The 18031-nt window shown below is 34.4% G+C and overlaps 1 protein-coding gene across 2 annotated transcripts in view; it reads left to right on the top strand.

Annotated features, from left to right (window-relative positions):
- Positions 1-18031, top strand: part of Cpx (complexin) — a gene marked incomplete at its 5' end in the record, with an annotated part of 148620 nt that overhangs the window by 111059 nt on the left and 19530 nt on the right. For both annotated transcript variants that reach the window (NM_001163174.1, NM_001163173.1), the window contains 1 exon segment: positions 8418-8581. In NM_001163174.1, coding sequence (NP_001156646.1) covers positions 8418-8581 — 164 coding nt within the window.

Raw genomic sequence — 18031 nt, 5'->3', positions numbered from 1 at the left:
ATATTATGCGTTTGATTAAATTCTAGTTAGTGTACTCAAATACCATATTTTGAAACTGATGATTATTTTAAAAATGTTCAGTGCATCAAAATTTGAACGTATTTCAGCGTTTTGACGCTTTTGAGACTTGATATTGTGTACTTACTAAATGATTTTAACCCCTGGAATCAGTGTGTGTGTGATATAATATTAACATTATAAACGAATTTCGTCGAAAACGATTTGGACATCGCGTCTATATTATGTTTTCGGTGCTTTATTTTTGGTTTGGTTTTGGTTTTTTTCTCTCAGTCGTCCTACGTGCCCGGAGTTTTTCGCCCAAAAATTGATACGGCCAGAAAATTAACGTCAGCCGTATATATTATTACACCCATATTACGGTCGGCCCCACCGAACAACAGCCGTTACACGCGATATAGCTACGTGAACGGGCGCGGAAAACATCTGGCCGTTATTGGCTTAGTGTCCGACAAAAAAAAAAAAACAAAACGAAAACGGCTTTGGAACGTATAATATATATATATTTCGTTTCCAAATCGAAATCATACTTCTGGCGTTCGAAAATCGTCTCCGGAATATCTGATCGGACGGAACGTTACGTTTCGATACATCGCGTATCTTATATTATAATAATATGTATATAATATTATTAAATGGTGCGATTGTTTTGTTTTTTTTTTATCGCCAACCGGGCGTTTCGAAACGTTATCGTTTCAGAATTCGAATGACCGTATCATAATATTATAGTCTATTCGCGTAGTTTGAATATCGTCATGAGCTTTTTATACGCGACAGCTAAGGATTTAGCGTATAATATTCGTCATCACGACATCATCAGATGACTATACCTACTGTCGGCATTCGCATAGTGTAAAACTATATTTAAACGATAACGGTTTCGAATAATTCGTTTGGATCGGTTATACGTGTTTCATTCGTCGCTGACGTTTTATATATTCGCGTTGTACATATTATTTTTATAATAATTATAATCGTACGAGAATTTAATAGCGTTCGATTCCGGTTTTGTCGTTGCCGTCGTAGACGACCAAAAACGTATCGCTATAAATTAGATTAAATTACGCGACGTCGCCTATTATTACGCCGTTGCAGAAAATACTGAAAATAACGGATTTTGTTTTATGGCCCCGAAAACTACGGCATGCGGTGGCTGGTAACTCGCAATTTTGGAATTGACAAATGCGTATTGTTTTCTCGTATTTCACAATGCCGGCGAAATGAAAGACGTAAAAACGTAATTTCGCGTATTTAATGTCCTTTCGAAAATATTTACTCTGATATAAGCTGGCAATTCGTATCGAGTTTACTGCTAATGAAAAAAATATATATAAAAAAATAAAACTCTATAAACGGATCCTCGAGATGTTAACTCACCTTAAACGGACTTAAGTAACATAATATATAAACGGCTGTCTTTAAGACACATAGCATACACATACACATAGCATCTACACATAGCATTATAATACAATTTCAGATAATTGTGGATCGTAATAAATCGTTCGACGTCAAACGGAATAGCTTTTGGAAAGTATTTTTATTTATCTCGTTTCATTTGGACGTATTATTGTAAACTTTATCCGAATTCAATACAATATATTGAATAGTACACACATCCGTAATATATAATATAACATTATGACTCCGTAGTAATATATAATACTGTTTTTTCACTCTCTCGTTGCCAGACAGAACCGAGTCTGAGCACAAACTACAAAAGAGAAAAATTTCTTTCATGGACTACGCGGCGGACGTGGTATTTAAATCATTTTGGCCGACGGCATCAACGGCGCGTTTCAACTATTACTATACGACATATATATATATAAACATCTGCTGACGCCGTCGCATCCTAGTCTTTTCGGTCTGTTAACGAATTCATTTCCGGTCCATAAAACGGGATATTGTAGTTCGAACATCACACCCACTGATCGAGAAAAAGCGTTTTCTGTTAATCGGTTATGAAAATCGGCATCGCATTCATCAGTGCGAATTGCAAGTGCGGAAGCTACGAAATAATTTTTTCCTTTCTTCCGCGTGAGCTACGTAAATGGATCGCGAGGTTAATAATAATATTATATTATATTCGGATAACTTTTGAGCGAATTTTCGTTATTAATCGATGCGATTATTATGTGAGTTAGCAGATCTAAGAGCAGACGGGACTTTCCCGTAATCGATCCGGATATGATTTTCGTCCGTCGCAAAAGAAAATTATACACTTTCTATATAATAGTTTTGGCCTCTCTCCCGTCATTGCCTTAAAATATTATTATATTCGAACGGTTCGCAAATAACTCGTACACTGCGCGGTGGCGGAATAATGATTCGCAAAACATTCGAGCAATATCTAGCCACGTTGCGGACCATTTTGCCCGTCGACTCGCCGGTGACGTGGATGGATGCGGGGAACTTTAGTTTTGCCATACGGTTTTTAATTTGACGGCAACGCCTCCCCAACGTCACCACCATCACCGCACGGCGCCGACTCGCCAAAAGTGTGCGCGAAATACGGCGCGAAATATATCGTACAGATAACTCATCCGGTTCTTCGTCCTCGCGTGCAAATAACACAGTCCTCCAACCAGCCCCTCCTCCCGACCCTCTTGCCAACGAATCCTAGCTTTTCCGCACCCGCCACGAACCCCGATAATGAATGTGCTCGAACCCCGTGGCTTCATTAAAATTTAGGTCAAAACCTCAAAACGATCAGTTATTTTCGTCGACCTCCTCGACGACGACGCCGTATACACAAGCCACGACGAAGAAACTTTGTTGTTGTTGTTGTTGTTGTTGTTGTTGTCGTTAATGATGTTTTTACTCGTACGCACAAATAAATTTACGGCGAGTACGGTTGATTTCTAAACGCGTACTCCGCTTTCGAATTTTTTCAACCTCGTGTCATCGGACCCGCGAATTATAGTCGTCGTCGTCGTACAACCACCACCCATCGCCAACGGCGACGGTTTGAGAATCACGTAGGAACGTGACATTTTACATCCGACCAGTCTCGTCGTTTTTTCCTCTCATTATTATTATTATAATCGTTATTATCTGTCACACCATCATGCGATTGGGTGAATGTGAAAATGAAGTGCCAGTGGCGTGTCTGAAGCTCGACCGAGACGATTACATTTTTAATACATCAACTTTTAATATGGAGAGCTTCCCCCACGGACTACACTTAACAACTTCATGTATTTTTTTTCAAACATTTTTTTTCATATTTAGATTTTGAGCTGTCTGATGTAAAGATTGACATTTGTTTTTTATTATCACAACGTTTTTGATCAGAATATTTGCTCTAATATCGCTTATACATACTAGAGTTTTCTAGACAGGTTTAAAAATATTGTTTTTGAGTTGTTTATGGAAATTTGATATTTGATAATTGCTTAGTTTGGCTATTTACATTATACTATATATATTACTTGTCAATTGCATTTTATATGAACTACATTATCAGAAATAGTGGAACCGAAAACCAAATCGAATATCATACATTTTTGTTTGCAGTTTTTTATTAAATGTATCATATATTTTGTTCTGTTACTGGCATTGGCAACTAGATCAGTGCAGTGATCCGTGATCTGTTGACAACGTTGTTCGTGGAAAACTTGTAAAAAATGGTATCCTGTATTTGTATAGACGAAAACTGATATTTGCTTTCACCGGAAAATCCCATCATTTTTAAAAAGATTTTACACAAGCATTTTTTCTTATGAAAATAATGTGAAGAACCCATACAAGGTTGTACTTTTTTTTTTAGAACTACTATTTTCTTAATTGTTCTACATAGTTGATTATTATTTGGGTTACTGATTTAAAAATAAACTTTTTAAATAAATATCTAACATAAAATAATCGAATATGATTTGTAGAAACGTAACGAACCATAATAATAATATGCCTGGCGTATATTTAATATCTGTCGTGTTATAGTGTAGGTCAGTGGTTATCAACATTTTAAACTTTAAGACACCTGCCACCTATTTACTAATAGTCAGACGACCGTTCTCCATTCCATATAAAAATATTATATTTAAAAAATGGATAAGTTGTCGACAAACCTTACCGTAATGGCATGCATAGTTTATCAGCAATAATTTCAAAAATTAATTTTATTTCTTATACTCTGAGTTGTTTATTATTATTAAAATGTAAGTTTTAAAGTTCTGTTGAATGAAAAATAAACTATATGTTTGATAATAATTCGATTTTCATACATTGCAATATTATTGTAATTTTATCACTTCTATATTCCCTCTCCTGTGCTATATTATCTATAAATTTACCTCTGAAGGTTAAATTTCCACTGTGTTTGAGAACCACTGGTTTATGATAAACCTATCCCGGTCATATTAATTATATAACGTGTAAATATTGTGTTTACTCGGGTCGATGATTACTATATATTTTATCGATCTATTACACAAAACATGGAAAGCAACCAAGATAGCCTAATTTGGTTATGCATTTTGATTAAAATTATTAGTTACGTCATTTTATAGGTTTTTTATAAATAACTAAGAAGGAATAATTAGTATTATATAGAATATACCATTAATAATCTACTAATCTTAAAGTATTTATTGGCATTCCTTAGTGAAAAACAAAGTGTACAAAATTTCGTTTGACTGGTCACTATAATGGAAGTTGAATTTATTACGAATCTTAAGATTTACGGTTAATATAGAATCTTATCTCCAAAGAATAAAGAAGAATATGGTTTAATACCTATAAAATATTATTTCCAAAATGCATGGTATTATAATAAAAATTATTTCAAATATATCTTCAACGAGTAAAAGTAATTTGTACATTTAATTATACTACATAATATTAGCTAGTACTGGCAATTGTTTACTTCAAAGCGTATCTAAATCGGATAGCATTAAATTAAACCGTCATTATGTTATATTGTTTATAACTGTAATTTCTACGTATAATTTATAAGGTCGTCTGTGAAAAGTAAATAATTGTAAAGTTGAATAACAGACCTGATATTGCTGTTGAGTAATATAAACATAAACCTGAGATAAATTACCTAATCACAGAGCGCCGGAAGTGACTTCAAACCAAGTCGAAATATTTCCGACGCTGATTTGTACACGCCTGGGCTGAGTGAGAATTGAAACCACGATAGTAGCTATAGGGTGCACACAATACTAATAATAACCTTAAGTACACATACCGTAGGAAATGGAGATTAGTCGATGCAAAATCCTTACGGAAATCGGAGCAACTTTGCCGAGACGTCTTTAAATTATAACTACGTCAAACTGGACTATTTTGTTTATAATCATCACAGATGTACATTTCCGAGACCAGCGTGTTGATATCGGTCTATGATTTTTTAATCCGCAAACACACATAGAAAAACTGACTTGAACCCAACATCTTAGACGCATCGCTGGAATCCAAACTTGAAAATAACCGAAATTTATTATTATTACTATTCACAATAAACCCCAACTTACAATGTAATAATAAAAATAAAACTAGCTTAATGAAATCAATTGTACACAACTATAATGGCCTATATTCAGCCGAAGCTTGTTTGAAATCAATCATAATAATAAAAACAAAACTATTGGATCTGAAAATCGAATTAAGAAAATAAGTGGTAAAAAAGAACTACAGTAAAAATATAAAATTATGATGTCCACTACGCGTGTGCTATATTACTATATTAGTGTAGACTCCCCGAATACCCAAGTAAACCAAATACCAGTGATTTTTCGGAAACTGCCGGAAGCTCGTATTGTTTTCAGAGTGGATTTATGTAAGTCTTTTAGTCGCTATTAAACTTATTTATGATTGGATTTTTTTTCGTACAAATTCCCAAAACCCACGAGGATTAGTATTTATACAACAGATCTCGACGACCCGCGTGTACGAAGAATATGCGTGCGGACTTACTAGTTCGGCGAGCAGTGACGTCCCAATTAAACAAAGATTTATGTTTTCTGAACCTAAACCTTCTCCACGCAATTATTATTATTATATTTTTATCAAATCTGATTCGCCCGCACGCGTGTCCGAACACTGCGAACACGACGCATTAACAGTTCGCGGGTGTCTCTATAATATTTTATAATATTATTTGGCAATACAGCGAAGTAGTTGACCTAATTCGGGTCGATTCGGGATTTACGTGGGAAATTCGTAATAACACTTTTGAACGGTTGGTTACAGACACACTAATTTTAACTGCGATCTAGCCAAAACGAATAGAGCCTTACGACGTAGGTTTTGTTTCGATGACGATCAAAAGATTCGATGGGCTTGAAGCAGGTTGTAACGGCGCGGTTATTCGTCGTCCGACCGCCATTTTCATACGAATTCCCGTTTGCGGTGACTTAAAAATAAAAAAAATATTATGTTTTACAAAATACGTCCACCCGAGTACGTCGTCGTGTTTTCCTCGGTCGGTGTATACATAATTATTATTATATTATGTGTTTTTCGCGTTGCATACGTCGTACTATACACTTGTACAACACGACCATGTGCGCCCCGTTATACCCGTGTATTAAATTTAATCCCGACCGGAATCGTAATACAAAATCATTATTGTAAATCCCAGAAACTCAAAACCAATCATGAATTATTATGGTTTTAGGCCACGAGCGCTAATTCCAATATAAAGCATGCACACGCGGCGCACTCCACGACAACAATACCGCCGCCGCCGTTAATACACTAAAACGGCTCCGTCGAATTACGTAACCACAAATTGAATTCTGTAAATACTGAAACGCTGTGGCGACGGCGGTGCTGTTTCTTGATAGCAATCGAATAACGAAATGTAAGCAAACAGTCGTGGAAAAGCGAATACTATGCATGGCGGTATCGAAACCCGTTTATATGGACGAAGTTTTACCTATTTAATCGTTTATAAGATATATTGCACCTCGGGTAAGAGCCATGGTTCATCCGAGTTTTCTTTTTTCCGTTCGAAAATCCACTGAACTGTTGGGAACTGTTTATCACTATACTCGGTTCGTTCGGTCACGTGCACCGCGATATGCGTGTGGTAGTTAGGATGAGGGTCAAATATCACTCGGTCGTTATACTTATAATATGGACGTTTGAAAAAAAATAATAATATTTTATCACAATAAACTCGGTAATTCTCATAATAATATCACAGCTTACACCTACCAATAATTGATGTTTTTTAATTTTTAACCAGATTTACTGGTACCTACCCAATTACGATAATTATAACGTTAAAATACTCCCACTACAGGGCTGTAGCAAAATTGCCTCTCTGAGACGCCGTGTCGGCAAGTATTGTAATTTATTTAACCATTGAAAATAATTAATATTGATATAAATTCAAAATATATATATTATATTATATTAATATTACGAGTTACGTGCATTGAGTGCGGCCAAGTAGGTTATTGTCGCGAAATTAAGTGTTTTATTATATAAGACGGTGTAATCGATTGTTTGTTTTTCGTGCTCGTGCTTTTTGAACGTTGTAATTAATTGTATAAAATATAAATAATAAAATTCTAAATTAAGTTTTTTCCACGCAAACAAAACACCGTTATTTTTTTATCAATAAGGTTGTTCGTGGTTTCAGAGATTTTAATAATTCCATAATAAACACTGTAATAATTTTTTTTTCATATTTTGTATCATATAATAATATAATAATATAATAATATAATAATATAATATTATGTACACTTGGTTGTTTGCATATATTTATAATAAATTAAAAGTTCAGTTTATCTGAATAAAAAATAAATACATTCTAGCCTTTGAATTGAAGTTACCAATTAAAATATCGTACACGTCGCCGGCATTAAACTTTTTCGAAACATTATAGTAAATTAATCAAATTCATCTGGTTCGTTTGTTTCATTATGTATTTTATATACGCCTGCGATTAATCGGAATCGAAGGCTTAAAGTATTATGTTCTGTATAAAGTAATTAAAAAAATAAAAATAAATTAAATATTATTCACCGCCCCCATAAACTTATATCCATTAACAATATATCTGTAACGATAGTTTGAAACAATAATAGTCACCGTCGACAATATTTAAGGATTTGCGAATTATAGTTGGTAACGTTATATTATGAGGCAACGTGGCATCGTATGGTACCGCATAAATAATAGTATAATATTAGAATATATGACTTTTGTGGTTAAATCGGTTTTATTTTCGACGGACAGAAAAAAAATAATCATAATAATATATTTGTGTATAATCGTATACAATTATGATATGTTTATTGCGCGTATTGTTATAATAATCCTTGACGTCTCCGCTTGCACCGCGTTATGATAATAATATATGATCATAGTTATGTATTTTTGCAGCAAATCACACGAAAAAGCCTATTTATATTTTTAATTTTTGTATTTTACAGGGGCAGTGGGCGATGGCGGTGAATCAGCCGAGGACAAAGAGAAAAACGCAGAAGCAGAGAGGGAACGTTTGGAGGCGATCCGGGAGGCCGAAGAAAGACGCAAAGAGAAACACCGCAAAATGGAGGAAGAGCGGGAGAAAATGAGACAAGAAATCCGAGATAAGGTAAAATAATGATGTTAATAACCTTCTTTATATATATATTTATATTAAGTCGGGTGGGTCACGGGGCGCCGGAGAGTAATATCGCAATAAAATTCTCTTCTCTGACCTACGGTGGTCTGGTCGTAACGCTACCTCCTACCGCCACCGTCATGGTGGGTGAACGAAACTCAAAAGATTTGACAGCAGTAGGTAGGGTTTTTCCGAGGTTTTTTCTATTTTTTTTTTTCGTTCGCCATACCGTTCAGATAATAATAATAATAGTAATAACTACGACAACAATGATGACGACAATAATAACTGGAATAACGCTCTATCTCAGTTAAGATAATACGGTCAACGAGTATATAATATGCGTGATTGTCTCAGAAAACACGAATACCGTATATAATAATATAAATAAAATTCAGTTGAAATTATTGTCAATTTCGCTATATTATGATAATCCGCCATTTGTAAAATATATCAAATATTACGATTACAGTAGATTGCTCGTGTCAATGCGTGCGATGACAATTCTTGTCACTCAAAACGCTAATCGCGATATTAACACGTTTAATTGAATCGATACTATGTAGACGAGCTACCTATACTAAATAGTCAGCCCCACGTAAGTGCGTTGATCAAAATCATGAAACTATAACGAAGTGCCTATAATTTTAGTTTGTGCAATATGATGTAATACGATAGCACCCATAAATTACAACTTGGCAACTGATTTTGCACAGTATCAATTTTCACAGATATAATTTTATTTGTGTCCGCCGATTCCGTCATTGCATCGAGATGCAATTCCGATTGTTTGAACCACATAATGACTTTTAATAATTGTCACGATTTTAACACAAGTTTCGACGAACATATTATTTTGTTGGTTATCGCGACTTTTATGTTTGTTAATCTTTTTAATTCTTGTCTCATTTAATCAACGTCCATTGGTCGAAACAAAAACGCACTCGTAACACATATACTCGTTTTTTATGCCGTTCTTTTTCCATATGAATTTATCTCTGAAAACAAAAAAAAACTTGACGTCTCCTCGAAGTCCTTACATACATATATTATATAAACATAATATATTTAAACTTCTTTTTTATCGTTTCGTGATTTAGAGGTTTGGATTTGGGAAGAAGGGAAAAAACTAATTATAATCCACAGCGAGCTTTTATTGTCCTGACGATTTGTATAACTTGGTTTTATCTCTATACTATTCCGACGTACCAATTACGTTATACTTACACTTATATATATATATATTATGTGCACATTGTACGTTATACAATAATATATGACGAAACTATTACTTTCCAAAGTTTTAATTGCGTTTGTCGTGCACTATAGAGTTCACTGATTGTCGCATCACAATTTGAGATTTTTACGACCGTCGCCGTTACCAGTGTATAGTAATACTACTCGCTCACATAATATCTGTTCGTAAGATAATAAAACTATTGTTATAATTAGGGCCAGGAATTGTATGCCAAAAACATTATTAACTATAATACGTGTATATTCACACATACACTACGTGAAATAAATGCGAAGAACATTGCGAAATATACAGACATTATTACGATGATGAATAGAACTTTGAAAATATTCTGTACGAAATACAAGCAACGTAATAATCGAAAAAATAAGTGTATTATATTATTATACTTTTGGTTTTTAAAGAAATCGCAGTGTCGTTATGAGTAGGTGATGTAATAGTATTGCAATCAACGTTTTTGTACAATCATGACTATGATATCATTCTCAAAGCAAGTATTTAATTTAACATTTTACAATTTGCAATATGATTAAAATATTTGAGAAACTATGAATTCAGCTTAAATTTATATTATGTATATTAGGTACGTGCACTTAAAAAAAAATAAAAATAATTATGATTTTCAAATATCTTTTAAATTATTACCCGAAAAACACGAAGTTATAATATGGGTATTCATCTAAATTATCAAATAAAAAACTTCTGTGACTGTCACGGAACAAAGCTTTGTTATATTTAAAAAAAAATTCTTGATATATTTATAGAAACTTATTAATCGCTTGTATTAAAAATGCAACTGTATGCAGAAATATGCGATGAACATGTTTTTTATTAACATTGGACATTATCTAGATAACGTATAGATTTTTCATCAGAATAATTGTATTCCAAGCGTATAAAAAAATAGCGTTTCCAAATAAATCCTGGCCACTCGGTTATAATACTGTTGACGTCCGATTCGTACAACCCTATTTACTTATAGACATAAGACGTCACTTTTAATATTTTGTCTCGAATATTTTCGAGTTTAATTGCACGAGAGACATTATTCTACCTCCGAGCGGCATGACGATGATAACATTGGACGGTATATGATATCCGAAGGCTGTTGCTGCAGTGCTCCTCAGTGGCGCTGTTAATTAAACGTGCTCTAATAGGTAATAATGACGATATAATAACGATAACGATAATAATATTTTGTCTCGAAAACGAGTGTCAGGACTGCTCAAAATTGCCACATTACGAGGCTCCTCGGAATTATTGTGCGGCCAGAGTGGATGATAACGCAGTTTATTCTGCGGCCAGCCATCGACCTTATTATTGTCTGCAATAATGAGCGTACGCGGTGCGAAAGGAAACTTTTTCTCCTTCGGCATTTTTTTTTTTTTCAAAGGCTTGTATAACTATGGCAGTTGTTCTCCTTCTCATTAAGCAATACGATGTCTCGTGGTTAGCGAGTGGTTCTAGTCGTCGTTTTTATATCATCATAATAATAATATTATCCTACTCTGCGATCCTGTCCCGAAATCATAAAACAACATGGCGTCGAACATTTAGCTGGAGCAAACAAGCGCACTTAGTATGTAAGAAGTTGTAGGTGTATTATAGAATTAGATTTTTCTAATTTTTTTTTCTCTTAACTTTTTCACCTTAAAGGACAGTTGTAAAATATAAGTGGGTATAGGTACTGTTTTTTTGAACTATTATAAATATCTTTGAACGAAAATTCTATAACAAATTCGTTATCAACGTGATCGTACTATATCCGAACAATTTATGTTTTTTTTTATTTTAATTTACATTATTTTTTGTAGACATTGAAATTATTTATTAGAATATTAATAACTTTCTTTATACACTTTGTTAAAGTAAATTAATTCGATAAACTTTTTCGAAAAATATGTTTTTTTAATACATTTATATTTTGTTATTAAACGTATAACGACGTTCTATTTTAAGTTTAATTTTAGTAATTCATTGATTTTAGGTAAACTATATTTTTTAATTAATTTTTTTTTCGAATATATACATATAATTAAAGTTGAAACTTATTAATGTGATATTTTTAATATTATTACTCTTATTCATAGTGAATTCGTTTTTATAAATTGTATTCATAAAACAAATAACACAAAATTGTTATTAATTTATTGTAATTTGTTTTTAAGTTAAACTTCATTATGGTGTATTTTCCATTATGATGTTTTTAGTTTCTTACTATTTTAATGTGAAGTTAATATAAACACCCGAAATTGTATTATGGTTATCAAAGAAATGATCAGGTTACTTATAAATTATAATTATCTTATTTGACATAATGTAAAAAGTTTTTTGTTCTAAATTAACGGATACCTAATGGCTATGAATTTTTTTTTAATACTTGTTCAACAATATTATAATATAATATACGAGTTTTTAACGTTGGGCAAATTTCACGTAGTATTATAATATAATAAAATCAGTGTTGATAATTCTTAAAAGAAAACTATTCGGCTACCTAAATAAAATAGTGTCAGCTGAGCAACTAGCATCAGGTTTATTTTACGATGTTAAAACGCACATAAAAAACATAAAAAAGTTATAGTTTTTTTCGGAAAGCAAACATTTATAGTTATTGTACCTAGTAGGTATATACATTATATTGTCGGATGTGGATTTGACTTGTGTGTTGTATATTAAAAATAACAATACCAAGAAACCTTATGAATACAAAGTTGATATCAAAGATTCATAAATAGCGACTATTGCGATTCGTAGAACAGGACCCTAACATAGCAACCCATCTTCGCAAGTATCCGCCACCTCTGATGTTTCGACGGTCACTAATCAGATAAGTTTTAAGTTTACCAACACTCATAGTCTCACACCGTAGTCGGAAGTCATACCACACAAAGTACCTACCTATAGGATTCAGTTATTACGTTTGAACACAAATCAGAATATTATATAACTGATGGTTTCATACTATAAAACGGTAATTTTATAAACCGACAAACGTTAATCGTCATAAAAATGCATTTTAAAATAGCGCAAATGCTGCTGTTTGACATTAAAATCATTTCTAAATTTCAATTTATTTATTTTTTTAAAAACTTTAAAACTCTAATAAAATAAATGCGTATATTGCATGTAGATATTCTCGGGGTAACGTGATGATGGTGATAAAGTCTTATTCGTCAAATGTGGTTTTGACAAGACGTGTTGTTTAACTTACGACTACATATTATTATTATACGTACATACAATGTCATTTGTATACGGTGACTATACGTGTGCGCACGGAAGTAATTGCTTACGAGAGGACCGCTGTGCGCCCCGTCGCGGTCGCCGCAATCTGTTAAAACGTGTCAGTATACGAAGCCTAATAATATTACATATATATAGTACGCACAGTAATAATAATAAATAGTTATGATAAACGAGGGTCGGCCAGTGTACGGCCTCGCGGGATACGTAAACGAGATAACAACTTTTGGTGAGCTCGATTGTACCGTCCTATGTACACAGATACACACACCCACACACGCACACCCACACACGCACACCACTAAACACAACTCGCAGATGTACGCACGCGCACGTCCACGTCGTCGGTTTCCGAAATTCGCCATCCCGTGTACACCGAGGGCACTCGGGCGTTATTATATATTATTAAACCGTTCTGGTATATACTGGTATAATAATAACAATATAGAGCCACGTGTACATACATCGGCCGTATAATATTGTAATATGTGCGTGTGCACCACTGTGTATAGGCGACAAATAACGGGCGCACCGTACCATATAGATTAATAACGGTGTCGTGCCCGTCGCACAGTCCGGTGGACGATCAAAGGGGGATAGGTGGAGGGATGTTTGCAAGTTTTTCAAGCACAAACATCGATACGGAAGAATCGCTCTCCCACACGCGCGTGGCATTAATCAACCTTTTTAGTTTTTCTCAACACTTTACCTTCTGCAGCTATATTAATACCGTTTATTATAGACTATAAAGTGGTAATATGTATAACAGTATTTTTTTATTTTGTATCATGTAAATATATGACTGCATTTTTTTTTTATCATCATACAGATATAATCGTAAAATAAAAATATATACAAAACATACAAAAATCGACCACACTCGAGGACGCCTTCTCTGTCGTATTGCAAAAACACGCCTATCTTACACTCGACTTTGCAGCCACGCTGGACGAGTCGGTTTGCATCGTGAGGTTGGAGTATCGCTAATACACAGCGGTGCGAGTTTCGAGGATTACGATTATTATAGAGGACTATAGTGCGTCGATATGGATCCCGGTGTAGTACGCGATCATAATTATACGATATATATACAGTATGGTCTGAATATAAACGTAAATATCTCACACCGGCCGCCTATGAATCCGGGAACCACCAAAAACCATCCCACACCGATGTCTAGGCGAGCCTCGGCCAAGTTTTATATTTGTTATGATGATATCACGTCGGTGGCTCAGAACCGCATTGAATAAGCGTCTATATAACACAATATATATTATATGGCCGGATGCCAATGCGCGTGAAAACACCGGTCTCTAGTTTTTGGCGAGCAACTTGGAATAATATAACGCCAAAATACTCTGTTTATATACATACATAATATATTATTATATATTGCGGTGAAATGTATAATATAAGTATTGTATTATAGAATACCGCGATCGCACAGTGTCGTCGATATAATATATATATAATATTATATATATACTATGAAGCACAGCAATATAATAATATATTGTATACATTTTTATTGTTATCTTCGTATACCGATTCTCTCGCGCGTGGTTTTTAGTTTTGTTTTTAATTTATACGCTCTGGTGGCAAAAAAAAAAACGTACAACAAAATCGTTTTACGTAAGAGTTTAACCGACCTAAAATGAAAAATGTACACCTAATCGACTATCGAGTCGGATAATTAAACAAATTACTTCGTATCCGTTCCCAGAGTAATTGTTTAATGTAAATTCGCATAAACAATTCTGTACGTCCATAGTTCGTGCGTTCCCCGAGTGAAATAAAGTTTCTGTATTTTAAATTAAAACTTTTAACGTTTCGAATCTATATACATATATACTTATATATATAATATATATATATAATTTAATGAGAGTATCCGTTCTTTCCATTTCATTTAATACTGTTAAATTATGAATTTTAGTTTTGAACATATTTTTTCCGTGAACATAAAAATAAATGATTTCGTTAATATAATATACCTACCTTAGAATACGTATTAAAACACCGTTCCATTTTTTTTCGTACTAAAAATATCATACATTTACATTTTTCAACCATACGTACTCGTTTAAAGTATCTTTTAAGCTTCCATCTCTGTTTAATATTTTAAAAACATAAACTATAAAATTACAGTTATTTTATACGATACGTTGCAGTTCACTTACTATTTCAAACGTTATATATCTATATATACAGTGATATTATATCATTACGACCACATTATCGTAAACGAATGTTTTTATTACAACAATATACCGTTTATATTAAGTTATATTAGTATGAACATTTTCACGCTAAATATTATTACAACAATATCTTATATCGTTATGCGCATTACGCATATAATATACATACAATAAACTACCTACTTTTATTATAATAATAATGATTTCGACACATGCGCGTATGATAATAATGTAATAATAATATATATTATATTAATATGGTACTATAAATCCTTAATGTTTATAGTCTGATTATGATAATGCGATTTTGCGTGGAGTGTTGAATCATCATAAATTTGCCTTTCTTGCGCCGAAAACCGATCTTGCCACTTGGGAAACGCCAGTTGGGTACAAGATTACGTCGATGCGATAACAGTATATTATAACTCGTTGACCCGAATTCCGTAATCAACGCCGGCGTGCAGCATGTTCGGGGGAGGTTGTGTATCATATCGATGTGTCGTCTGATATTCTCTATCACTATCCCTCTCACCCACTCTTTCTCTCACGCTCTCTCTCTCTCTCTCTCTCTCTAACTCTCGCTATCTATATCAAATGGCAGTATAATATTCCTCAACGACGGCTGGAGGACGAGAATCCGATGCGAACAAATAATAATATACAAACACATTATACTATTATAGTATTGTGCAGATTGTGAAATATATTAATATATTATATCGAAAGACTGCAATGCCTGATATACAACACTAATATAATATATGGCGGACTGACCGCTGGAGATTCTGGCGCGCTGGGAATCGAATGACGGCCGAGGAAACGTCCTCCGAGACTTGTGATGTCTCGTTTCCGGAGACCGGCCAGCCGAGGCCAACTTATAATTTGCTCATGTGTAGGTATATAAAAGTCACAACTACACACTCGCCAGTCACCTGTCACGCACGCAGCCTCTAAAAGGATGAAAAACAATACATTATTATAATATGATATAGGTATATATACTGCAGCTGCATAATACAATTTCCTATGCGCGTCTGAAGGCCGACTGTCAATATTATAATACCTATATATATATATATATATGTGTACAATGGTTTTATTTGGTAGGTTCGATTATTAATTATGCATTATACATCGAGGGTAACTATAATTCTGATGATGACATCTGTAAATAATAAAAGAATACGTCTGTATATACGGATAAACGATCGGGATGAACCAGCCGGATCGTTGTTTTCGCGTGACCGGAACCGACGCATAGCTGACTTTCAGACAATTTAATATAATATGATATAATAATAATATATAGATAAAGTCTGGCCGTTTCTAAAATTTGCCGCCCAGAATACACACGCCCGCACCGCGTATCGTGTCCGCGGGGCACGGGAAATCCAATTACGCGGGGCGTTTGACTGTTAGCCCCGCGGACGCACACTCAATTTCGGTGAAAGAATCTACACCCTAAAGTCACCGCCTCACCCGGCCGTCACGCCCGACGACGATATCGGTTCGCGGAGACATCGACGCGACGTCTGTCTCGGTGCAGACGATATCATAGTTTTATGTCATATATATAAAAAAAAAATAATATTTCCTAACTCAGCGGAAACTGCATTCGTCGGCGACCGTTCATCCGGCAACGGCTACATCGCTCTGTGTTTCCGCGAATCGAAAAGTTTATAAGCATTACGACGTTGTCGTATGTAATATAGTACGGAAAAAAGCCGACTAGGAAAAGTTTTGCCGAGTTAAATTCGTTATCATCGATTCGGGTGTACGTTCGGGTGCGATCGAATACAAATATTTTTAGTACGCCATGCCGTGCGAAAAACCACAATCGAAAATTATCACGTGTGTACACTGTACCTACCTACATATATTTTAATCAAGCCCAAACGTGTTTTTTAAGCCCTACGTAGGTATTAAACATTTTATAATATTATATACACGTGTTGGTACTTTGTAGTCGGACGGCGTATATACATAGTTGTTACTTTACGGCTGCCGGGAATCGGATCAAGCCGTTAATACTTTATGATATTGAAATTAGGCTTTGTACACGTGCTTAATAATATTATGTACATAAGTTAATTTTCGACCAGAGACACAAAGAGAGAGAGAGCGAGAGAGAGATAAAGATGATAATTCCCGTTTAGCCATACGGCAAGTTTGCGGCGGTCAAACAGCCGCCACCTCCTCTTCCAAAAATTATTAGCCTGGAGGTCCTTGATTCCTAAGTGTTATCGTAATCTCGGCGACACCACCGAGACCACACCCACCACGACGCCTCGGGCCCGGGGTAGGACCGTCGTTATATTGTTTACGCACCGCGTAGTTTACGCCACGGTGTATAGTCGTCTTAAACACACATAAATATTATATTATATACATAGACAACGAGAGGACGGTCTACATATTTTTCAGGCCAGATAAGGTTTGTGATATAGGCATATAGAGGTAATGGTGGGCGGAGGGTTCTTTGTTACCCAAAGCAATTTCCAGACCGGGTCCGATGCCAAAAACCTTACGTTTGTTTTTTTCTCTCCCTTTATTTTTCATCTGATATTTTTTGTTTTCTATTGTAAGCGTTGTAAAAAAAAAAAAAGTCGTTCAAAGATTAAAAATGTATACCTTTGCAGTCGTATATACCTGCCATGTCCCTTATATATCGCATGCCCGGGCTATTATGTACATGCCGCGTAGGTACCTATATAATAGAAACACGGAAAATAAGTA

Source organism: Acyrthosiphon pisum, chromosome A2 (genome assembly GCF_005508785.2).
Source record: "Acyrthosiphon pisum isolate AL4f chromosome A2, pea_aphid_22Mar2018_4r6ur, whole genome shotgun sequence".
NCBI lineage: Eukaryota > Metazoa > Arthropoda > Insecta > Hemiptera > Aphididae > Acyrthosiphon > Acyrthosiphon pisum.
The sequence above is the reverse complement of the archived record's forward strand: the minus strand, read 5'-3'. Positions and strand labels throughout refer to the sequence as shown.